The sequence below is a fragment of the Monopterus albus genome, unplaced genomic scaffold, assembly GCF_001952655.1.
Source record: "Monopterus albus unplaced genomic scaffold, M_albus_1.0 scaffold99.1, whole genome shotgun sequence".
Taxonomy (NCBI): Eukaryota; Metazoa; Chordata; class Actinopteri; order Synbranchiformes; family Synbranchidae; genus Monopterus; species Monopterus albus.
In genome coordinates this window covers 715,740-741,865 of record NW_018127979.1, presented here as the reverse complement: position 1 = coordinate 741,865, position 26,126 = coordinate 715,740, and the positions used below count along the sequence as shown (strand labels likewise).

The window sequence follows — 26,126 nt, the reverse complement described above, 5'->3', positions numbered from 1 at the left end:
AAAGAGTTAAAGTACACTGAAGAAGGCATAGCTGGAAAAAAATATGCATAATTAAACTGCATCTAAATTTGGTATCTTCCATAGGAACCTGCCACTGTGGTAGCTGCATGTGTGACAATAACAACAACAGGGGTCTGGTGACAGGACTTTTTTGTGAGTGTGATGACAGCGAGTGCCTGGATGAGGACACCGGAGAGGTGTGTGGAGGTATGCCTTGCAGCCCTTGTGTCACCCCTTCATTCTTCCCAGTAATAGCAGAGATAGATGAGTTTAATATACCATATGGTTATTCAAGGCCTACTTATCCTTTTCACTTCGTCTGACTTTTGAGAACTTTAAGAGTTTAACAGAGGGGTCCTCTGAGGTGCAGTCATTTGTGTAGAGGGAAAACAGCAGCAGAGAAATCATACATTCCAGGGGGGTCTGTGCTGATTGTCTGGGTGCTGGATGTGATTTTCCCCAGCCATTTAACTGGGAGTTAAATGTAGTATCATCTCTTGTATCTACTGCATTTGATGGCATTAAACTGTAAAACCTGTACATTTAAATCAGTGAGAATTTGTGAAATTTGTTAACACAGCTGTCCATCTGTAGAAGACAGAGGTGAACTCATCAGCTGTTGCATATGCATTCTGATGTGCTTCCAGGCCATGGACAGTGTTACTGTGGAAACTGTTACTGTGCTGCTGGTTGGCATGGAGACAAATGTGAGTTCCAGTGTGACATCAGCCCATGGGAAAGCAAGCGGAGATGCACGTCTCCAGATGGCAAAATCTGCAGCAACAGAGGTCAGTTTACCCATTTTAAAGTCAGAAATCATAGCCTGGGATTCTATTTTAAAATTATTTTGTGATTATATCAGAAAATAACTCTGATACTATCATTATAAATGAATAAAATATAAAATGCTAAAATATATACAAACTATAATACATTTAAATTATGTTTTTACACCAGCCATAATGTGGAAGCAGGTATTTATTATCATTGTTTCACAAAGCAATAAAATAGAGAAATAAATAAGATAAGTATGACTAGGAATTTCAAAATTTTCACGTTTGTCACCACAGCTTTAAACCCTGTTAAAATCCATCTCATCATACTGACAATGTCAACTGAATTGTGCTGCTTGGAAACAGCAAACAAACAAGCTCAATGAGGTCAAGGTAATTCTCTCGCCGTTATCTAAAGGATCATAAAGAAACACTGGGAAAAAAATTAATGTAATTTATACTCATTTTAGATTTAGATCCATTTTTGATCTAAAGAACTTGTACCCTGTATGTCAAGGTATCACATTTTTAAAGGCTTGTGTTACAAAACTTAAATATCATCTTCTTATATTACCAGTCACATATGTAAGTACAGCAAAAGTAAATACATTTTAACCAATTAATAATATTTTTGAAATAGCACTTTATGCACTTCAGAAACATTCAGAAAAGTTACACTAGTCTGACGTCACTGGATAAAGTCAGAGGCCCTAGTTATCATAAACCAACTCTACATTAATTTTCATGTAATGGTGAATAGGTGTATATGTTCTGTATATGTTCTGTACTGTAGTCCCTCGGTAGGTGAGAATTATTATTTCAGATGTGGATCTAGGTTATTAAGGTTAGTTCAGCATGTATAACAAAAGTGCCCAACTCAGTGAAAGTGAGTCACTTTGGCATCTTTAATTTGAAACAGAGAATGAAGACAGGGATGGAGACAAAAAAATGGAAATATAGAAAAAGACAAAAATAGACTGGTTTAAAAAAGTCATCAGAGTTTAGTAGACAGGCAGTCAGAGTAATAAGTTCACTAGCTCAAATGAGCCTGTGGGATGTCAGTAAAGCTGTCTAAAATTAATTTCAGCGGGCTGGCTGAGGACTGGCTAAATGGTAGGTTAGTCTGAACAAAGCCCCATCGCAGAGCTGCAATTTATGGTTAAGTGCACAGCTGACAGATCGCGATCCACCTTCGGCGGTGTTCATGGTGTAGTAGTCCCTTTCTGTATTCCTGTTTAGTATAGAAAAGGGCAGCAAAGGCCTTATGATTCCAAGTCACCAGAGAACAAAGGAAATATTTCTGCAATTAAAAAGGAACTAAAATCACTTTGTAAATATTTATTGTTGCTTGTTTTTAGCTTGACAACCTTTTCTGATTATTTCAAAAGCTCTGATCCAGTTCTTTATTGATTCCTTTATAGAGCCTGTTTAGATACACTGTTGGACAAAGAGTGCACATTTTAGAGCATTAATTTAGTTCCTCTGCTGTCTTCAGGTTCAGATAAAACTAAACTGTTTACTGAGAAGAACAAATATCACAGCATATACAGAACACTAAATTTAAAAACAAACTACTGTATAATACCAACATGTACTACTAGCTATAGCCTGAGTTTGACAAGTAGTATTTAAAACTGATTAAATGAAATAATAAGTATGTTTATGTTTGTGAAAGGTTCGGCCTTAGTTACTTACTCTTATCTAAGGCGTAATGCTGCACGGGGCTCTAATGATATTCAACATTTTACTTGAGGCAACTGATAAATGTGGAAAAAGCAGCACATCTTTACTTTAATGTCCTGCACTGACAACAAATGTCTAAGTGCACTGTCAGTATTATAATTATTACTTTAATATTATAAATACTGTACTTTGCCTTTGCTTCCAGTTTGGTAAAATTATCACGCTTGTTCAGATTTTTTATTTTATTTTGCCCTGTTCAAGTGCTAAACAATTCCCAGAATTCGAATAATTTGTTACTGATTATAATGAGAACAGTTCTCATTTCCCATCCCAACAGTACGTGACATGCAATCTTCCTTTTAAGTATTGTGAAGTTAATTCCCAGTGTAAGATGATTACATAATAGAGGGTTGATTTGATTTCATCATTCTGTACCAATGTAGAGATGTGAAGTGTTTTGCACTGGACTATAAAATATTTCCTTTTCTCTCATTTATTTTGCTCATACTCTGTAATGAATGAGTGAAATGTGTGACTCACTGTGTCATTTCAGTTCACCTACCTTCCTCAGCTGAGCTAAGAATATACTAACTGGAATGCTGTCAAAGTGATAACATAATACTGGAGGCTAACAAGGTTCTTGATCAAAACAATTTGACTCAGACATAATATGGTTGTATGATTCAGGTTCCTTTTTTGTTGAATGTATTCTCTAATAATGACCTCTGATTTTATATTTGAGCATTTATAGAACATCTTTGTGCAGTGGGTACCACAGGTGCTGTGATCTTCTCTGGTGAATGTCAGCTGTGACATTTGTGGTAGACATAAAAAGTGCATGGCTCAAAAAAATCCAGCACTCTATGGTTATGAGGTGTTGAGGGAGAGCAAGCCCAGGGGAAAGGGCCAGACACATGCCAGCCACAACCCAAAGGCTTGCCAGCTGGCCTGGCTCCCCTGGGGTTCCCTGTGCTCTGTCACTGCTGATAAGGGAAAATGGGATTTCCACTGGCTGCTGCTCAGCTGATGCCCTGGCTAAGATGTAAAACAAATGAGAAAGAGAGGGACAAGCAGACAGATAAAGGAAGAAGAAATGAAACAGCTGGGGAAAGGTTATTTATCCAGCTGGCTCCATCCTTTGCTAAAGTAGAAAAATATACCTTCTCATCGCATTCACATCTGTACAAGACGTCAAAGACAATTAGGTGGACTTTGCTTTGTACATTCTCTTCCCAGTTAAATCTACATGATGATTTATTTAGACTGTACTTAAAATAAAGCATTAAGACAATGTGAATTTACAATGTGTTTTTGTGGTTACATTTGCTGTGGTTGTTAGGGACCTGTGTGTGTGGAGAGTGTAACTGTTACGATGTAGACCCCTCTGGCAACTGGGGAGATATTCATGGAGACACCTGCGAATGTGATGAGAGGAACTGTCACGCAACCTACGACCGATACACTGATGACTTCTGCTCAGGTCAGCATGTTGTGTTTGGATAAAAATAATACAGTCACATACATGGCAACCCTGAAACCTGTTTAAAAGTGGATGAAGGACATTTTGAGAAATATACTTGTTTAGATGTTATATGAGAAAACTGATACCACTCTCACGTCTGTGTGATAAACATGTAAAGTCTGAATCTGGGCTCTGGCTTTTACTTCACCACATTTATTTGATAACTTTAGTTACTACAGTAGTTATTTTTCAGAATCTGCATAACAGAACACAATACAGTATAATCATAAGACTTTATTGATACCTGATGGGAAATTCACAAGTACCCATCAATACTTGAAATTGTAAGGCAGTTAAAATTAGCTCCACCTTTACCAGCTGCAACATTAAATTTAATGCACACAGTAAAGTATCAGTGATTATAATCCAATATTCGATGCATCAGTGTGAAATGTGCTATTCTGCATAGTGAGTACTTTTACTTTTTGTCTTTTGAGTATACTTTGATGCTGATACTTAAGCAAATATTGAATCCAGGATTTTTACTTGTAAAGTATTTTTACATTGTGGTATTGCTACTTTGACCTTAGTAGAGAATCTGAGTACTTCCATCATTGTTAATTAGTTAGATTTAGAGGTGCTGATGCTTTTGGGTAGAGTCAAGCTAGCTGCTCCCCCTGTTTTCAGTTGTAATGCTAAGCTAACTGGCTGCCAGCCCTACAGCTACCATACAAACGTGGATGTGGTTTTTCTTGTCTTCTAACTCTTGGTAAGAAAATGAATGAGCACCTTTTCCCAAAATGTTAAATTACTGCTTTAATCAACCCAACATCTAGTACTTTGGTACAACTATGTAGCAGTAAATGTGAGCTTTCCATATACAGTAACTTAACAATAAACTGATGAGTGGTAGGAGGGTCCTTGTTGCTCCTGCTTTTCGGAATTAATCGACAAAATATGATAGATGCTACAGTACCACTGTGCCTACTATTCATTAAACTAATCATCATCTCAGTCAACAGTTATTTGGTGCACAGCTTCATATAAATTGTTTACAGCTTAAAATGCAGACATAATTCACATTTATAATGTTTAAAACTGTATAGGCATAATGGTCGTGCACAAGCTTAGAAAGGTCAGGCAGAGAAGCCTGTTCATCCAGTATTAAAAGGGCACTAAATTCTCGCTCATCTTCTCACCTCTGCCGTGTCCTCTCCTGTGTTAATTTTACTGCCTCTCTTGCTTTTCCCTCTCTCACACTTTCACACCACCTCCCATATGGCCTCTTTTCTTCTCCATAACCTATCTGACTCTTTACCCTGCTTGGTGTGTCCACTTCACATAATGCTGTCTTTCTTTCCCCGTTCAGTATGGTTACCTAAACTTTTTCTGTTAAAATCTATCATGCACTTTTTCCTCTTTCCTCTTAACAGGTCATGGCCAGTGTAACTGTGGCAGGTGTGACTGCAAGGAAGGCTGGGCAGGGAAGAAGTGTGAGCATCCTCTGTCATGCTCCCTGTCTGCGGAGAGCAGTCTGAAGAAATGTCAAGGAAAGTCCAGTTTGCCCTGCTTCGGACGAGGTACCTGGGCTTCCCTGTTCCTCCTGTTATTATGGGTACTACTTTTACCTCTTGGTGTAAAATAGACCACTTCCAGGCTATCATCACTTAATCCACCTTTAAGAGGGCCTTAAAAACATAAGGGTGCCCGGAAATAAACAGTTATATCATCTTTAGGTAAGCCATGAGCTAAACAGCAACCACTGTACTACATATCCTAAGCATGAGTCTCTACTACTTTTTTAAGTAAGTTTAATTTTTATGTTTTGTGATATGCAAATCTGCATATGTATACATGTGCATGTGTGTGTGTGTGTGTGGGTGTGTGGGTGTGGGTGTGTGTGAAAAATTAAGGGGCACTATCTGGCAGCAACAACTTAAGCCATGACTGCAACAGCTCTCTCAGTAGAACAAGCTATGGTTCATTGTGTCTAGATGTATTACAATGCAGCCATTGCTTCATTAGTGGCCCTTCTGAACAGAGGAAGCTTGTTTTCTTGGAGCCTCCAAACGTAAGGCTTAATGCTAATATTCGACTCCGATACTAAGCCAGCACTGGAAACCAGGCTTTTGCTTGTCGCAGTCACGCACCCTTGAGCCTGCTGATTGACAACAGTAAGGTAAAAGTTGGAATATGGTGTATATTTTAGGTCCAGACTCGTTGACAGTGCTAGCAACATAAGCAAACAATCCCTCAACTGTCATCAGATTCTCACTCAAAAATGGTAAAGTCCAAATTGGTGCACAGAGGTGTGTGACATCATCTTCTCCTGCCCAATTTACATCAGAGCTCAGACGAAACCACACAGATAGAAATCTCTTCCTTGAAATAACCAAAGACCTTGGCAGAAAACTGTGTTCACATGTTGTAGGACCCTGTCACTCAGAGTAAGTAGCTGACTAAGAGCAGACAAACTACTACTAATGTACACAGCCCACAAAGAGCAAACTACTACTAATGTACACAGCCCACAGATTATCAGCCCAGAATGGGAGAATCAAATTACTGTACACACTTTTTGCAGTACTGAGCAGTTTGATTTTTACATGCAGTGGACATAAATGCCCACATGTAGAATAGACTGTATTAAGCTAAAGTTTCATTCAACTATTTGGGTTGTATGAATGTGAAGTCACATTCTTAGCCAACTATGGCACCTATAGTCAAGTGTCAAGAGAAGTCTGGATATTGCTACCCTAAAAACAAGCTGATGAATAAATGTCTAAGATTTAGAAGGGATGGCAAGCTGCAGGATTTGTAGTGTCTGGAGGACGAAAGGCAGTGTTCAGATAAAGCCAAGAACAAAACACAGCTTTACAGAGCTATTGCTCATGTGGCAACACAATCTGGAGGAGTGATTTTAAGAAGGTCAAATGGAAACATTATCTTTATGTATGTGGCACAGGTATCCTTCATGCTGAGAAAGCTGCTGATTAGATCAGGCACCTGAAACTACACAGGACAGGGATGCTACCATAACAAGTCAACATCATCAAAGACCCCCCCACACACACACACATAATGAAACAGCACATATTAAGTTGTGCCGGGAGAGTTAATTAGCTTTAATTCCTCCAGCAGTACCTTTAAATTATCTCCAATTGCTGCAACAAAATGGAACTTTAAATTACCCGGTGCAATAGAACAATTAATGGGATTCATATCTTCCTTTTAAAATTTACGTTTTCAGCCATCCCAGTTCAGTTCAGCATAGGGAAAGTACTGTACATTTATAGCACACAAAAGCAGTGTTGGAAGAAGTACTCAGTGTAAAAATACTGCATTCAAAATGTTACTTAAATAATGGTACAAAAGCATTAGCGTCGAAACAACTTAAAATACTAAAAGTAAAAGTACTCATTCTGCAGAATAGCACTTTACAAATGAAAGTACTGTATATCATATTATTGGACTATAATTATTGATGTATTATTGTGTACATCACTTTAATGCTGCAGCCGGTAAAGGTAGAGCTAATGTTAACTACCTTATATACTTAAAATGTGAAGTACAGCACTTTACATACTGCTGGGTATCTTGTGAATTTCCCATCAGGGATCAATAAAACCTTATGATCATACTTCTTTTTATTCATCTCATTCTGAAAAGTAACTAGTAACTAAAGTTATCAAATAAATGCAGTGAGTAAAAAGTACAGTATTTTTGTGGGCCTGTGTGGTTTTATTTAATAAACTGTTTTTTCCTGAGGATGCCCATTTTGTTTGGAAGATCAAAGTGGTTGGAAACAAACTGTAACAGACTGTTCATTGCAAGGCTCCAGTGGATGGTAATAGATCTGAAGGGTGAAAAAGGGAGGCGACAGAGAGCGTCTGTGGGCAATACAATGAAGGGAGGCAGGAAATGGGGTGGAAGAGTAAGAGAGTGCGAGAGAGAAACCAAAGGAGGCAGACGTAGAAAATCACTTAGTCATGGATGGCTGCGCCTGGTGCAGATGGTAGCTTGAGCGGAAAAGCTTTGAAATTTGAAACAGCAGCTTCAGGGCGTTTCTTCCTGAGAGGTGAAGGCAAGACACTTGTGGATTGCACATTATTTCTACTGTGGTATTTCCTCAAGGAAACAACTGCTTTTAACATCTTTCTGCTGATGGGATTCCTCTTTCTAATCTCTGGTGTGCGGCCCATACTGTGGGTTTGATTGTTAATATAGGTCACATGATACCTGTGATAACTAATATTTAAGGGGTATTCAGGTGATTATTGGACAACCAACTTAAAAAGATAGATTATAAACATGGTCATAATCAAACCAGCAGAAGCCAAGATATGCTAAATTCATGTCCTTCAGATTTGATAGGTTTACTCAGAGTGGATTAAGAAGAAGAGCGACTCTATATAAGAAACATTTTTACAGAACTGGAGGATCATAAGAACATAGAATAATTCCAAATAATCGGAGCGGCGCCATAGAGTTGGCTTCACTGCTATCCTCTTAAGTAAGAAGCTGAATTTAATAGCAATAATTATACTTGTGACATTTTAAGTTAGTGACATGTTGTCAAAACACGTTTTACAACCTTTCTGACTGTCTCCCTTTAATAATGTGTCATTTTAATAATTAGGTACCTACGTAGCTAACTAGATAAATTAGTTGAACTACAACAACAGAACCCAGAATTAGTTTGCAAGGCTGTACAAGTCATTAAAAACAGCTATTTGCTGATACCTCCTGCTGTTCCCCACAGAAAACATGAATCTGAATTGACTGTTTGGAACAATTTGAAGCTACATGAGTCATGTGACCTGCTGCTGTTTTTGACCCCTCAAATGTTACAGCAATTCTGCTTTAAAGGCTCTGGATTGACTAAAATACCATTGACTTCATTTAGTTTGAGAGGAGAGGCTAAATCTTTGAATGACATTAATACAGTGCTATTTATTTGGAAACATCTGGAGGAAGTTTTGGAGGCTTGACTGCAACATCAGTTCTGGAGTTTAATTATTTCTTTTGATAGCAACACAAAGATTTCTGGCTGAAAGAGACATTATGTCCGCATGCACAGTGCTTAAATGCCTTCACTTTGTCGTTTGTCTCAGCAGCTTACCTTTTTATAAAGTTCATCAAACTCATGTTTGGGGGTGTTGCATTTAGACTGTATCTGTCTTAGGAGAAGCTGAGAGGAGCTGATTTGATTGACCATGCCTACTCTACCAGTTGGTGGTTCAGTACTCATCCCTTTAAGGATGTGTTCACCCTGCTCTAGCCCTTGTTTGCCACACCTTCACCTGCCCTGTGTTGATACCTACATTTGTGTCCAGTTTTATAAAAACTGAGCCAAAATCGTTTCAAGCTGGTGTCTCCTGAGGACATTTTCTTTAAAGTGTTCCCTTCAGACACCGTGACAAATTAAACACATGACTACACATACCACACATGGGTCTAGAGGTGTAGACAGTTTGGGTAACCACAGGGATAATTGCTAAGGAAGAGGTATTATGACATCACCAGTTGCTAGGATAACTGAGTCCCCAGAGCACATGGTGATATGTTGTATGTGTAATCGAAAGAGAGGTTTGTAAAATGTTTGTGTGAGGCCATAAGAAGTGACAATGATGTGACATAGACAGCATGTCAGGCAGGAGCCTGTCTTTTAGATTCAGGTACTGTCCTAGGTTTATTACCGCTAGTTCCACAGCATGAGTCATCAAAAGATAAAGGCAGGTTCATACACATTACGGATACGTTTTAGGTGTTATTTAGAGGCACTAAACACAGACTGCACCCTGCAGAACTACAAATAGAAAACACATTGCAGTGAAAAATGATTGTGCAAAAAGGATATACCCAGCTCAATAAAAACAGGAGGACAGAGAAAGTGAGGCATTCAGTATGCTGTGGTTTAACCATCTGTCTTCACTGAGCTGGGAAATTCCCTTTGTGCAGCTATTTTTCATACTGGGCAACTTACCTGTTTGTAGCCCTTCTGTGTATATTTGTCTGCAGCAACAGTGAATATGAACATGTCTCTTTCTCTTTTCTCTGTAAAGTGGATTAACAAACATTTCTCCCTCTAAACATTCAGATTTCTGTGCGTGGCCTACACTACGTGCATAATTAAAATAACTCAGTGTACAGTAGGTTAAATGATCAACAGCAGGTAGGCTGCATGGGGCAGTACAGAATAAATGATTTTTTTCTAACGAGTTTCACAATTAGCCAGCATCTATTGGCATGTAGCCAATGTGAGTGTTTGTTAAAATGAATGATCTACATATAAGACTTCCCCTTGAGGCTGGAGGGAATGTTGTCAGGTAAATTAAGTCTAGCTTATAATCAGTTAATGTGCTTATCTACTGTAGTTATGCAAATCAATCTCAGGTTGAATTTTTTAAAAAGTACAAAGTCAGGATGATATGAGATGCAGCATATTCTACTGAACAGCTATTAAAACACAATTCCTGTATGAAACACTGATCAGACATGAGACAACATCTGCTTTTTTAAAATTATTTTTAGGCCAGTGCCAGTGCGGACAGTGTACTTGCTTCCCACCTGGAGACAGTCGTGTTTATGGCAAAAACTGTGAGTGTGACAACCGTCAGTGCGAGGGAATTGGTGGAGAGGTCTGTGGAGGTGAGTACTCATACACACACCACAAATGTTTGTGCCTATTAAGGGCTGTGCAAGTTGCTTAAGGAACAGAATCTGAGAGCACACAGCAATAAACAGCTGGCAAGTCTATGTTTTAACATTAACAGTTAAAGCTTTAGAGACGTTATAGACAGTCAATGTTCCGGAAGTTGAATTACTGCTCATTTTCTGCATAGAAAACAGTCTTCATGTAAGAATGACATATACAGTCTCATTCTGAAGTGGCACTCACAACTCTTATGAAAGAATTTGTCTCATACTCAGTATAATGTACAAACAAAGTTCACAACTGGTCATAACTTGTCATGCAAGTCATGTACAGAAATGTCCCCACTGTGGGATCAATAAAGTACCTACTCTACTCTACCTTGCTAGAGTCTTAGGCCACCATTAATTTTGCTCTGTCAGGTCAGCTCGGCACGACCTGCCTCCCTTTCTATTTTTCCTCTCCTGCTCTCCCTTTTTGCGGGATCAACGCCTCAGCTGTGTCGCATCGGGTAATTAGTGACTCGTGGGTCGGTGCGCACACCTGAGGCGTATTCCGGTGATTTGTTGGCTTCCTTATTTATACCTCTGGCAGACGCCCCCTCGCCGGAGCATTGTGACATGTAACGGACAATACTTACCCTATGTAAGTGACAAATGTTGTGTTTGACCCGCATATTTTTTGACGTGTGTAAGATGCTACGCTGACAGTATCTGTGCCTGTTGGCTTGGCTTTATCATGCTAATTATGCAGTTAGCAACACAGAAATACGTGCTTTGTCTTCCACGCTGACAGTCCCTGTGCTGTGGATTACATTGTTTACGTTGGCTCTTTTTGTTCACCTGTCCGTTCTCATCCTCCTGCTATCCTGATTCCTGCCATTAGTGTGTATGTGTACCTGTTCGTCCTGGTCTCCTTAGTCATCACTGCCTTTCCTTTGTATGTATTATGGACCCTGTTATGTTGTGTTTATTCCTCCTATGGCACTGTTATAATGATAATTTATATTTATTGTAGGTATAGGTATTGTAAATTTATACAATGAAATTACAGAAATATTTAATTATCCCAGGAACTCTCCACAGAACTATGTGCTATGAACACTGAGGTTTATGAATTTAATGCCCACAAATGTGTCTACATCACCTCTATTTCAGAACAGAAACATTAGAGGTACATCTAAACGTGTACTCGATATAATTACACATATGATTCCTCTCCTAATTACCTCACAGGAAACTGTACACATTTTTTTTTTTACTGTACAGTATTTACACAGATATATTCACCAAGTGGGAAATAATGCCAGGAGCAGACACTGAATTTGAAGCTCACTACAATCTCCTCTCTTTGATATCTACAGGCACCACCCTCAAAACCCTTGAGCTAAAATTGAAAGAAGCTGAACTGAGGTTTGAAACTTATGTTTGAGTTCTTGGGGAGTTTGTACTTTAAATCTGAGCCATTTAGGCACAACCACTGAAATGAATAGATCACACTAAAACATTCAAGGCTCAGTTGGAATAAACAGTTCCCTTTGCAGCTGCTGTCAGAAAGAGAGAGAGAGAGAGAACATAAATGAAGGAAATATCCAATTAAGGATGGTGATGCTCCTACAGAAAAGCAGAACATTTGAGAAAAGCTATATTTTCTATGACAAAACCAAGAGTCTGAGGGGAGACTAACAATAGTACAGCAAAATGTGATTCTCCCTCTAAGGGCTTTTGTAAGAAGCATTCCTTTATTACTTTTTTTATGTTGCTTATTGCTACTGCATGTTTCCTCTGTTTGAGTGTACAGGGCACACAGTGCTGCATTTTTGGACACACTCAGACGTCTGCTTTTCAATCTTTGTGATACAACATAACACATGCACAACTTTCCAAAGAGTAAACAGAGTGTGGATTGTCAGTTCATTTTCTTTGCCTCCACCAGATATACTGTATCAAGCAGGGAAGGGACTCTGCTGTCTGTTCCACTCTGAGATATTCATCCACAGAATTCATTTTGTGGGACAGATGGTAGATAAGGGAATACTTAGCATGTTTATGAAATGTGACAGCTGGACAGTGGACAGCTCTACAGGTTGTTTTGACACTGTAGATTTGGTCAAGGTGAGGGTTAAAAATACTGCGCATTACCAATTTAGCACAACATCCATCACATATGGATTTAATTACCTTGAATAACAGACTTTGGTTGACATGGGAGACCAGTAGCTGTTTGCCTTTTCAGGCATTTTTATGGTAATAAATGTCAACTCTGTGTATACAGTACAATATCAAAGCTTTCAGAACTATTCAAATGTTCCACTCATAATTATGACTTGGATGTTGACACGAGCTGTATTTAAAAGTCTGAAACCTGTGATTTTGTGAATCCACAGGGGATATGAGTGTGGTGTTAGTGTTTAGCCAGACTGCTGACTGTGGCTGTCAGGGCTCAGCTGTACTTTTACTTGTCATGGCTGGAAATGCACAAGTCTAACTGCTACTGTTCATAATGGCTTTTCCCACATTTACTTTTCCCAATAAAATATGCAACTGCCACACTGTGTATGCATCAAAGGCACCCATTATTAATGCTGTGAATTTCTCCTGAGCCTTGTATCCTCAGACGCTCCCACACTGATAAACTCATACTGTATATAAGTGGTACTAGTATATAGATGCTGCTACCAATTTGATCGGGCTAGAAAATCCATCACAGTAGCTGATGATGTAGGTCAAGGCTGACACTGCTTCCCCTCCCCAAATGAGAAGCTATAAGTAATGTTGTATTCAAGTTCTTCCTCCTCAGAATCATCTATTTGTAAATGTATTATCAGTGAAACATAAGACAAATTCCATGATACCCATGATTCACATCAACACATAATGATATAGTGAGTTAATATCAAAAATATCAATATAACAGGCACATCATACAACATAATGTAGCATTTGTAACATATTTTAGCTGCTGACATAAACAGTTATGTCTAGATATGATTATTAATTGCTGTGGCTGTTTCACTTACCTAAGTCAAGTAAAATATTGTATATTAGAACAGTGATGATCAGTGTGGATACCTGAGCCAAGCCCAGCGGGACCCATCGGTAGCCGAGGCTTTGGACCAGGTTCAGATAGAAATTTAAAAATTATATTCAGTTGGGTATTGGCATGCAGGTCAAACTTTAGGCCTGATGGCTGGAGCACTCAAATGTCTGCTTCGCTTAAAAATAAAGGGAAAAATAGAGTACAAACTCAACTGGGTCAGGCTCAGGTCAGGATCGGACATTATATACAGTAGTAAAAGCTTGTCGGGTCCAGGTCGGAAGCCATGCTCTTGGGCACAGGTCATGTTCAGACAGAAACATGCAGCCCGATCCATCTGCTAAACTGCAAATGCATGAAAAATGCTAAAGATTTGTCATGTAATATTTGAAAACTTTGTATAGTAAGTTGAGGAGGTTTGCTCAAATATACAGAACCATCAAATAACTGACAACTTCAACATTTAACTGGATGCTAAGGGCAAGGAGTCACCTGCCATGCTGAAATTTCAGACAGAATAAGGCTTCATTTCTCATAAAAAAGACAGATTTTATCAAGTACTGTTTTGTTTTCTCCAGAAAAGAGACAAAAATAGCAGCAGCAGTAGTAAATTAAGAACATTTGAACTATTTTCTGCATGAAATTTACATTCTTCTTAATCTACGTTTACCTGTCTACCTTGTTCATTCTTGTTTCAAGATACAAGCACATATTTCTATAAAAATCTTGAAAGATATCAATTTCTCTTGAAAACAGGATGGAATTTGATTATTTTTTTGTGAAAAATATTTAGTACTTATCGATACAGATATGACTTCATAAGGAACCTTTTTCAGTGGAGTGTTTACATGGAGGAGTTACTTCCCTTCCTCACATTACTCATTCAGCTCCATCCTCTCTCTGTGGCAGTCAACTCTCAACCTCTGACAGACACTTTCTGCATACAGTACAGATCATTGCTGGGTTAAATACCTGATTAACCACCCCCTCTTCACAGTTCATCTCTAAAAGTTACAGCACAATGTGTGCTCTGTGAAAGGCAGGTGCAGACTAATTGAATGACGGCTAGGTTTGCCGTTCCTCCAAAGCAATTAACCGCTCCCTAAGCCTGGCTGATTGAGCCAGCCGTGCATGGTCTGCCATAGTTGCCACTCCATTTGAGACAGAAGCTAGCGTTTATTTACAACCTTCCACCACAATCACACCCTCAACACATTTCCCTCCTGTACTTCTGTTTGATGAACACTTTGTCAGCATCAGAAAGTGAGATTGAGAGATAGAAAGGAAAGACTTTAATGATGCATTGCTTTCAGGTTTACGTAGTTGTTGGTGTGGAGCTATATTCTGTTCAAGTTTCCATAAAGACACTGAGGATTTGAATTCTTCCTCACCCATTTGTTCAGAGAAATTGGTTGAAACTTCAGTATGAGGTTATTTGTGAAATAAGCACATTTGTTTTCTTTTTGAAAGCTTGATGATAATATCATCAATACCTTTCTCATATCTGTACACTTTATATGAAGCTACCACCAGGAGCTGACTAGCCTAGGAAAGCATTAAGGCTGGAAGCAGGGTGAAATAGCAAGCCTGGCTCTGTCCAAAAGGAACAGATTTCACTTACCAGACAGCTCTAAAGCTCACTAATTAATACAGAACACCTTATTTCTTCGTTTTTAGAAAAACCAAATGAGAAATCAGGTACAATTAGCTCCTGGAGTCTCCACTAGTTGTTGCAAAATGACTTCTGTTTAGACACAACGGTTATTAGTGATATTCAGATGTACTGGAAGGCTGATTTTTTTAACCTTTAGATGCTGTTTTCTCTCACTTCCAGTTCTTATGCTAAGCCAGGCTAATAGGCAGCTAGCTGTAGCCTCAGATGTAATGTAATAATATGACAATTGTATTGATTGTTTTCACTAAACTCTTGACAAGAAAACAAATAAGTAATTTTCCAAAAACACCAATTTTTTTTCTTTAAAAACATTGACACTGTTCATCAGTATAAAGTTGCATCTATCAGGAAAAACAGAACTGATTAAAAATGAGATTAAGATGTAAGAGATGATGACCAATAAGACATTCCTTTTAATGGAAATACTGAGTGGCGCTTACCAGTACCACCAGTAACAAACCTGATATGCTGCTGCAAAAAATATTTGAGGGGATATTTACTAAGCCTCTCACAAATTAGCATCAGGTGCATAAAATATTGCTGCACTGCAATTTTTTTATTTAGCGCCGTACATTGATGATGTAAACAAGCACATGTGTTAATTTGAATCCACCTCCGTTTTGGATCTGCTGCTTGAAGGATGTTGCGCATGTCTGGACTGAGAGGAAGGATGAAAAATGGTTTACAGCAACTGAACTTGAATATGGAATGTATTATGCATATTTCAGAATGCTAATCACTTAATCTCCTGCCAGTCAAATCATCTTTTACTTTTGACCCGAAAGCCTGTAAAAGTCCATCAATCCATCCATTTTCCTCCACTTATCCGGGACCGGGTTTTGACATCACGACCACGGCGCAGGTTAGATGTAAGGCTGGCGGCATGCTGCCCGGTTAGGTGACACAGATGGCTGAATTGACCTGCCAGCGTCTGCAGGAGCCCGAAGGCGACCAGACCGAGAGCCGAACTCAGAGACTCCAGCTCCAGCAGGGGGGAGATTATCTGTGTCTTAATGTTACACAGTTTGCAGTAAAACTTCCTCTCAGCTGATGCCAGCTCGTGGAGACTGGCAATGTAGCCTATCACATTCCTGTCTGAGAGCGCCTGTAAAAGTCCCTGACATTTTCCTCTGGTGGGCGACGTGATTTACAAACATCCTCTCCCTCCTCAAAGGTGTTCTCAACTCCGATGTGCTCTCAGCTCCGATGATAACTGTCATGCCAAAATTTTTACACCTGCTTTCTCCTGACTTTAAATTGCTAAGTGAATCATTTGCATAAGTTTTGCAGTTTACTCTATATGCATTAAAATGTGTGTGTGAGTCTGTGGCTCAATGTTTAAGAGGTGAAAGAATTAATCGAACAGCTGTTTGGTTGAGTCAGTACTGTACACCCTTACATCAAACAACTTGCGGCAGCACAGTACAATAATGAAAATGATGGAAAATGCACTGCTCATCACCACCTCTTCAACTTGGCAGCTGTTACCAGATGTGAACATGAAGGAATCAATCAGTGATGGAGCTGCATCTCCATGACCTGATTTATATTGAAGAAAAGCAGACTGTGAGGGATCCGAGGGTCCTTTTTGAGATGCAGGAGGGTATAAGTGCTGTAGTACTTGTTAAAACCACAGTGATGCTGCCAGCTATTAAGGTATCACAGCATCCAACTGCTCCTTTCAGTCAGTTAAATATCCCTAGTTTTGTGTGTTTGCTGTGTGTTTGCTCGTTGTTGTTGTTGGAAATTTATTAAGGACAGCACAAGACCAGTGATGACAGTTCCTTTCATGTCCCCAGGGGAAATCCAATAAGCCAACTGTGCCTCCCTCTCTTGTCTTCCTGCTGCTCTGTCTCCTTGTACTGCCTATTAGTGTCAAGGTTCATTGTCTGCACTGTCAACTTTCTATGGTTATGGGCTTTATTATTATCCTTTTGCTTTCCAGTTGCATCTCCCTTGACTTTTCACTCTGTGATGCTTCATTTATTTGTTTGTGCTATTTCTCATGGCCATGCTCCATATTCTGTCTCCCTTAAATGAAGGCCCTTCTGCCCTCCACCGCCAGGTCACGGTTACTGTTCATGTGGACGGTGCATCTGCAGGGACGGCTGGTTCGGGAAGCTATGCCAGTTCCCCAGGGCTTGTGGTATGAGCGATGCCCAGAGCAAAGCCCTTTGTGAGACCGCAGATGGAATCGTGTGCAGTGGAAAAGGTGAACTTTTCTTTTTAATTTAATGCTGCCAAACATTTTTATAAATGTCACTATCTGAGTGTCAAATGTGATGTCAGAAGAGTTGTATCCACATAGTCTTTCTTCCAAAGAATGGAAATTGGAAAGGGAAGTTAGGAAAAAATAACAGCAGTCAACAAGGCACGCTAGTTATGGAAACAACTGTGTTTAAGAGTTAATTTAAATATTCTCTAAAGATGTTTAATCTCCCTTTATGGTTTTTATGTCCTTTATAGTATGTAGCTTATTTGGAGACCCATAAAGATGAGAGAAAATGAGAAATTCTGAACATTTCTTCTTTTACATCCACTAGTTTGATTCAGCTGTTTCACTATCTTCGCAAACTCGAGGTCACAATGTTGTTTTCACTTTCTTTCTGGAATATTTTTCTAAATTTTTAAAATTGCACACTGATGTCCACTTTCCCACTGTCTTAAGAACACCTTAAGATAAACACAACACCTGACATACACACAGTATGTGCACTGTTTGATCCTGGCTGGGAACCTTGTGTTGAACTTCTACCCCATGTTTTGCCAAAAATAGTAGATATTCACAAATTCACAAAACAGCTCAATCATAACTTCTGTAGCTAGAGCGAGATCAGACCTGATCTGATATGTACTTATACTTTCTACCATTTCCCGCTGCCTGTGTTTACAGTTCCAAGTAATTAAACTAATAGTAATGCTTTACAACAGATTTGACCAGATTAACATCAAATTTCCACTCTGCACCCATATGTGTGCTTGTTCTTCTATGATTCAAACAGCAGTGTGGACAGCATTTAATTTTAGCTTCCTTTGTGTTATTATCTTGTACCTAGACAGAATTTAACTACACAGAAATGTACTGTATGTACAAGTACACAATGTCAGCAGCTGTATGGCACACATTTTTTTTTCAGAAAGCATACTATATTATATTTAATACTATCTCCGGTTACCTTCTCAAGTTCTGTAACTTTTCTCAGCTTTCTTCTATAAATATTGAGCGGCTGTCCTTTGGTTTGGTAGTACTAGTTTTAAAAAAAACTAACAATCTGAAGATCTCTTTTTTTTTACTGCTACAGAATTTTCTGATAATAAAACGTAATCAGTTGTAGCCCTATATAGCTGCTTGTCAACTATATATATATTCTTAATGAGGTTCTCCACGTTGCCACTACATTGCATGTATCATTACATGGCAAATGACACCACACAACAGGATTCCTCCTCTGCTGCTGTGTAGCTGTAAATCCACATTAATAGACTGATTGCAGTGGTTCCAGGCCTGCAGACTGAGCAGGGTGTGAAAATGAAAATGAGCATGTTTATTCCCTATGCTTCACTACACACAGACACCAGAACAGTCTTTCCTCAGCTCCTCTTTTGCCATCTGCCTCCACCTCTCATAGCGGGTTCCTGTAACCCAGTGGACACTGACAGCAACTGGGAAAATTCAAAATATAGTTGCTTTACTTTTGGGTCTGAGCACTAGAAAAAAATAAAGCAAACATCAGTTTTGTTTCTCACTGTGGTCTAAATGGTCTTATACTTGTATAGCGCTTTTCTATGCATTGCAGCACACTCAAAGTTTAAGGTTAGGAGACGACCCACTCTTCCTCCTGAGTCACAGCCACCCCCATCCTTAATAACTCACTATCCTCCCTTTAGTGAGAGGAGGAGAATGGACACTGATGGTGAAGAGTTTAAAGTGCAGGTGGTTTCCTGGTGGAAAAAATATATTAGTTGCTGTTTCTCATATCTGCTCTTTTCAACACTATCAAAATATAAAATAAATAATTTGCAGGGATTCATGCAAACAGCGTTTATTGAAACACAGCAAGAAGAAGCTGTAAAAATTAAACTTGCCGTATACCCTGTCAAAATGTTACTTAGCTTGGATGAAAAAGTGTGATGTTAGTTAACAGTTTTCTGTGTGTGTGTGTGTGTGTGTGTGTGTGTGTGTGTTGCAGGTTCCTGTCACTGTGGCCAATGTATCTGCTCTCCCCAGGACTGGTGGGTGTCTGGAGAGTACTGCGAGTGTGATGACAGAGAGTGTGACAAATACGACGGGCTCATTTGCACAGGTAGTGTCAGAAACACACATACACCAGAGGTCCAATCCCATGGAAAACTTTCCTGAAGTGCAGAATTTTCCAAAAAAAAAAAGAAGAAAAAAGAAATTCTCAACCCAAAAAAGATCAGCAGATAATTAAACCCGACCCAAAATAGAGAAAACTAAAACCAAAAGTTATACAGGGTTAGTTTCTAGCACTAACGAGAAATTTTTCTTTAACCAGCTTGGCAATACACAGAAAGGATTACAATTCCTCACCAATGTGGAATCTGTGAATATAATTTCAAAAATAAATTTTTATTTACTATCAGTGGTGGAACGTCAGTTTATAAGATATGATTCATTGTTACATACTACCAAACATTATACTGCTTACATGGTAATATATCAGTATTATGCTCTAATATTATAAACACTGACATGGGTCATCCGACATCATGCTTTTGCTTTTGATACTTAATCTGCGTTTTACTTAACATCTGAATTCAGATCTTGTACTTCTAGTTGAATATTCTTATAGTTCAGTACTGCTACTTTTACTTACATAAATGATAAATACTTCTACTATTGTTTAATAGTATACATTTTTACATATGTTACTGACTTTCTGAAATGCTTCATCGCACAGTGATTATGTCGTACCATGTCTTTTCAGTTAATATTAGGTAGTACATACGGTATATTCACACATTTATGTGACTGTGGCAGTAACACAAGGCCCTCCCAAACCCAATTAGACAGAGTCTGACTCGGTTGCCAGATCAGGTCTTGGTTCCTCAGAACCATAACAACCCATACATTTCTCTAACACTCACACACCATTGTATCTACCAGTTTTGTAGCAGGTTCACTAACAAGATTCATGGTTGTCAGTCAGAAAACTAATCGTGGCCAAGACACAGACAGTTTTCCTCTATGAAGCCATTTAGCCACAGTAGCCATCTTCTCCCCAATGATAATGGAAATCTTAGTACATGTTTATAATCATTTTCACTCTGGGGCCTGCCACAATCTGAACAGCTGTTCAGAAGTGTTTCTCTTTCTCATTATGACTTTGACTCCAAATGTCAGCCTTAATGTCATTCAAATAAGCATTAGTGGTTCTCGACAAACATTGCTTAAAAACTGTGGAAAAACTGGGAGACAACAGAAAATGCATGGCAACATCTGCTAAATGTTCCTGATTACCATGCTAATGACTGGAGTATATATGTAAAAGTGGCTTTTTTGTCTTTTTTCTAAATGAAAAGGCAAATCCAAAAAGATATATACTGTACATACATATAATTGGTTAATAATAACAAAAAATTGTCTGGCAAGTCTGCAACCAGAGATTTCATAGACCCACCAAAAGCTGCAGAATCTCATTCCACACAACTGCTGAGTGATGTGGAAAATTCAATGTATTAGGAATGCTTGCTGGTTAATTTCGTGCACCAAATATGATCATTTCAGCAACCATTTCAGAAAGGAAACAAAAAGCTCTGGTTGGCAGCCTGCAGCACAGGTAAACACAAATACATAAATACATTTTAACATCGCATCATGCAACACATCTAATTGTGTTTGTCCAGGATCAACTCACAGAATTTGCTCCTTTGATTTGAGTCCTATACATTGATTCTCCAAAAGCTGATAATTACACACGACACAGCCTTCCTCGCCACCTTCAGAGAGAATATGGGCGATCCATCTGTGCCAGAGATATGCTTCATTTTGCTCACTGAAGCCAAACTACAGCTTACTCTTTTGTACTGCAGGGTTACATTGTTCCATAAAAGGAAAACTTTGCCACTGTTCAAGGCAGTGGTAGAAGAAGTAATCTGATCCTTTGTTGAAGTAAAGCTAGTGTAAAAATACTTTGTTACAGTAAAAGTCCTGCATTCATAATTTTACTTAAGTACAAGCACAAGTATTGGCACCACAACATGCGTAAAGCCCCGAAAATGTGTAAATGTGCTCTATACACAGAATGGCACATTTTACATTCATGTATATAATATTATTAGATTATAATGATTGATGCTTTATTTTGTTTCACTTTAATGTTGCAGCTTGTAAAACAGGAGCAAAATGTAATTAGGTATCATTGTAATTACTTTTGAGTAGTTTGTGAATTTCCACTTGGGATCAATGAAGTCTTTGCTTATATTGTATTTTGTATTATTCATCAGATTATGAAAAGTACTAGTCACCACAGTTATCAAATAAATGTAGTCTAGTAAATGGTGCAATATTTGCCTCTGAAATGTGGCAAATCTGAAGTATAAAGTAGCAGAGAATAAAAATAGTCATCTGAAGTACAAATATCTCATCATTTTGCTTAAGTTAGTACTCATGTAAATGTATTTAGTTACTTCACAGCACTGCAAAGAGGTTATAATAATTGTTAGCATATCTAAATGAAGTGTAGCTTGCATCCTTCCATGTCTCCTGTATAAAGAAATCTTCATTCATTCTCTTGCAAAAACCTGCTGGGTGATGCAAAAATGATTTTTGCTGTCTTGCTCAAACTACAGTTTGTATTTTCTTGTTTTTCCAGTCCTCGTCTACAGTATATCAAACATTGGTAGACTATGGCAGAAGGTGCTGGTCCTGTATATTAAATACAAAAATTTGTAAAGAGAGGAAACTCTTTCGAGTCTCCCCGACTTCAGCAAATCAACAACACAGCTCCGTCCCTTTCTCTGGCATCTTCCTTCCTCTCTCTCTTTCCTTGTTCTTATCCTCGCCTTCTGATTTTTCACCTTACTTTCACTGCTTAATCCTCATTGCCCATCAACCCCTCTCTCCTCTCTCCCACAGAGATATTTAACAGCAGATATGTCTTTTCAACTGTGTGACAGGAGAACGGGAGGAGCGCTCCTTACCCCAGCATCTCTGACAGCTCAGGGAGCTTGTGCAGAGCTTGGCGGTGCTGGGTTTTAGCACCCAGAGAAGGATGCTGGTCTACTTTAGGTGTCACTATACTACAATGAAAAGTCATCACACCTTAATGAAAATAATGTGCTGTTTGTCAGTGCATCCCATAACAGCCAATAAGATTGGGTTGGTGAGCTGGCTTCAGCTGTTGGTTGGAGACCGACATGTCAGTAGTAATGTTTCCCTAGTTGAGGTCACTTAAACTACTCAGTAAAGGTTAGGGATTAACTGTGGCAGATGGGACTTTAACTAAAGTTTTGCACTCCTCCATTCACCCTAACCTGTCAGCTGAAACATGAGGCTTTTGACTTTTCTTTGCTACCGAATATAAAACAAACATGGGTGGTTAAACACCATTTTTCTGGATAGGACTTTCTTGCTTTATTGTATCACTACCACAGGAAGAGAGAGGGCAGGAAGTCTTGTCAGATTTTGGGATATGTGACCTTTGTACAAACGTGGCATATATCTAATGTATAAAATGTTTCCACTCTTAATTAAACCAATCTTCTCCTCTACTGTGTGGGTAAGAACAATAGAGAACCACACACTGTCCTGAGTAGTGTAGTCAGCCTCCGTCCCCCACCAGAGAGCTGCCCCACTGATGCAGGGTGTGAAAAGAGGAGCCTTGTTAAAGGTCAGGCCTGATGGCACAGCTCTTTTAACTCACAGCTTTTCTTCTCACAGGGAATGGGCTGTGCAACTGCGGCAACTGTGAGTGCTGGGACGGCTGGACGGGGAACGCTTGCGAAATCTGGGAAGGAACAGAGTATTAACAGGACACTGGGGTTTAGACACGAGAGACCTGGCTGCCAGGAGCAACCAGGAACACCACCAACAGTCATGGCCAGGCTGGTAAAACAGCTGGAAACCACAGGAGGAGGGAAAAGACAGACAGAAACATGGATGTAATTCTGCAAATCTCTAACAGCAATCATTATTTCCTTGTACTGGTTACAAATGATGCTTTTTTAAAAACATGATTTGGTAGATGAAAAAAAACAAACATTTTTCTGTTTAAGATATATTCCAATCTAAATATGTATGTTTCCAAACCAACTTTACTGTACATTGGTTTATAATGTAGGAATGCTTACATGCTTCAGATAGCTACACACAGGATGCAGATACATGACAAATCCAAATGTTGGAAAGAGGAAAACCTTCTTTTATTAAGGTGATATTTTTAGAATATGTGGGATATTGCGGGGAATAATGCAGGTCTGTTTTTAGCTGTTACAGAGTTGTGTGTTTTCCCAAAATTGGACTCAAAGTTCACTTGCAAGCTCAAGGCAGAGGTTTCTGTTTGAGGTTTTTTATTTCTTTTTAATAATAAAACATTACATGTGCTGCATTACACAACATTTTGCATGGAAAACAATGCGAAGACGTTAATCATACATGGTTACAAATTTGTTATAACATGACCATTTTAATAGTGCCTATACTTATCCACCAAGAAATCAAAGCAAACAATTTGCCGTATAACCCATACTGTACTGAAGGTACGTGAAGGATGTTTTTCACTCAACGCGTACTTGTGATAAATTCTAAGTGGAGAAAACAGAGAAGGGCATACACAGTTCAGTTGTGGCATGCTGGACGTCCATGTCACTTCAAAAGGCAGCATCAGGGCATGAGAGCTGCACTGACGCAAGTGCTCGGTCACCACTCGAAAAGAGGACCAATAAGAAGTCACAAAGAAAAAATGAATGTAAATTCTACTTTGGCCTTTTTCATGCTTAAACTAGGCAGCCCCACTGTTTTCTTTGTCCCATCAAAAATGACAGGTGCAATAATATACTGCACACTATATTGCATTAAGTATGTTACTGACATTACAGTACACCTTTATATAAATATTTTATTCAATATGTTGTATATGTGTATACAACAATCAAACTGTATAGTTTAGACAAACTTGTTGCATATATGTAAAATTAGCGGTACATACCAACAGTTCTTGATAGACATAGCCTACTACATGCAGTTCATCAATGCCATCCTCTCTCCATGCAACAGATGTGACAACATAAGAATAAGTTGTTGAAAACTGAAGCAACAAAGAAACTAAGAATGGTAGAATATGCTCTTAACACATCTGAAAAGGGGGGGAACAGAGCAATAATGAGCAGGATCAGGAGGTAACATCACACGACCCAAATATGAGAGAAAATGAGGATTAAATAAAAGGTGGTTAGATGATCCAAACAGATATACATTTAAACACCGGCCATTTACAAAAATAAAGTCAGTTAAGTGGACTGCAGGTCTGGAGCAACAGCCAGCCCAGCGTGTAGGGTAGAGTGAAAGATGATTGGCTGTAATGAGGACAGAACATCAGCCCCACATACAACTAGTTGCCAGCTCCTGTGTGTCTCATTTCTGTTATAGGCTTAACAGCTTTGTACAGACAAATATTGAAGAATGTGCTTCAGTGTGCTGTGATAAGAAATGGTCACATGTAATCCCAATAAACTTGACAAATGATTTTATCAAATCAATTTCTTAATATAGTTGCAGTTTTAGCAGCATACAGTAGCAACAATTTACTAAATATTCTAAATCTCATCTAACAAAACTATTAGGAAAAATCATTAAAGCAAGACAAACATTATAAAGTGACAGATCAGATAGAGTTTTGATAAAACGCTAACAGTCATGATGAAAATGCAAACTAGAATCTGTAGTGGGTTACCATCAGATTAGCTGTGAGCGTGCTGTAGCCTACAGCGTGCCCGTTCATCTCCCACAGTGCTCTTCAGCTTAAACAGAAAAAAGAGTGATACCTTGATCCTTACAGAAAGTACATGCACGTGATTAATTCAAGTTGTACGCACTTCTCCAAAATGACATCAGTCAAGACCTTTAGGGGTCTGAGCAGAGTTGGTTCTTTTGGACAGAACAAATGCTATCACAGTGAAAGCGTTGATGATTTGAATCAGAGAGAGAATCAGATTTGTTTTCTTACGTAAAGAATCAGTTCTTCTTGGGATAAAAAAAAATACTTTGGTCATTTCAGAATGAATACATCTGAGTGTGGTTTATCAGTAGATAATGCTACGTGTCCTCTACATGGATGTATCGGGTGGGTGAGGCACCTTTGGCCCAGTGGGGACTGGGAACCTGTTTTTGCATGCCGGGAATCAAGGTCCAAACAGGCACGTGATAGGCCGAGATGATCAGTACTGGACTCTGCATGCTGAGCTAGGAGACACGTTGTCTCTTAATAATAATTATAATATCTAGCCATTTAAGAAGTTATGATTTTAATAGTCATTTTCCCTTAATTTTATACAGTGAAAATGTTACAATATAAGCCATCTCTTGATTTACTGCTGAAAGAAGAAAGAACACAATATTAACCTTGCCCATGCTTTAGTTTGATGTACCAAATAGGAATGCAGCCATTATAAATGTTTCCTACTGATTTTCAGCCATGTTGCTGTCTGGCTTTAAGCAAACGCTGCCATAAGATGGCTGCCAGTGCTGCAGTTATAGACCATCTGGGTTAAAGCCACAAGCCTTGCCTTGTAGTCCAAAGAAGTCAGTGAGTGACGGACAGAGGCCTACAAGGCCTAGAGATATTCCTAGAGCAAAAAAGATTAGAGAAAAATAGACTTCAG

At 38.8% G+C, this 26,126-nt stretch overlaps 1 protein-coding gene across 2 annotated transcripts in view; it reads left to right on the top strand.

The window, feature by feature from the left end:
• itgbl1 (integrin, beta-like 1) overlaps window positions 1–23,917 on the top strand; it is a 37,211-nt gene extending 13,294 nt beyond the window's left edge. The window contains exons 4-11 of one of the 2 annotated variants that reach the window (XM_020609266.1): window positions 85–207; window positions 648–788; window positions 3,796–3,936; window positions 5,352–5,498; window positions 10,453–10,569; window positions 17,350–17,496; window positions 19,475–19,588; window positions 23,188–23,917. In XM_020609266.1, the coding sequence (XP_020464922.1) occupies window positions 85–207; window positions 648–788; window positions 3,796–3,936; window positions 5,352–5,498; window positions 10,453–10,569; window positions 17,350–17,496; window positions 19,475–19,588; window positions 23,188–23,276 (1,019 nt within the window). In that variant the 3' untranslated portion in view covers window positions 23,277–23,917. Of the gene's footprint in view, window positions 1–84; window positions 208–647; window positions 789–3,795; window positions 3,937–5,351; window positions 5,499–10,452; window positions 10,570–17,326; window positions 17,497–19,474; window positions 19,589–23,187 lie in introns of those variants that run through there. The other variant, XR_002275634.1, reaches the window with a different exon arrangement.
• The last annotated feature ends 2,209 nt before the right edge of the window (window positions 23,918–26,126 follow it).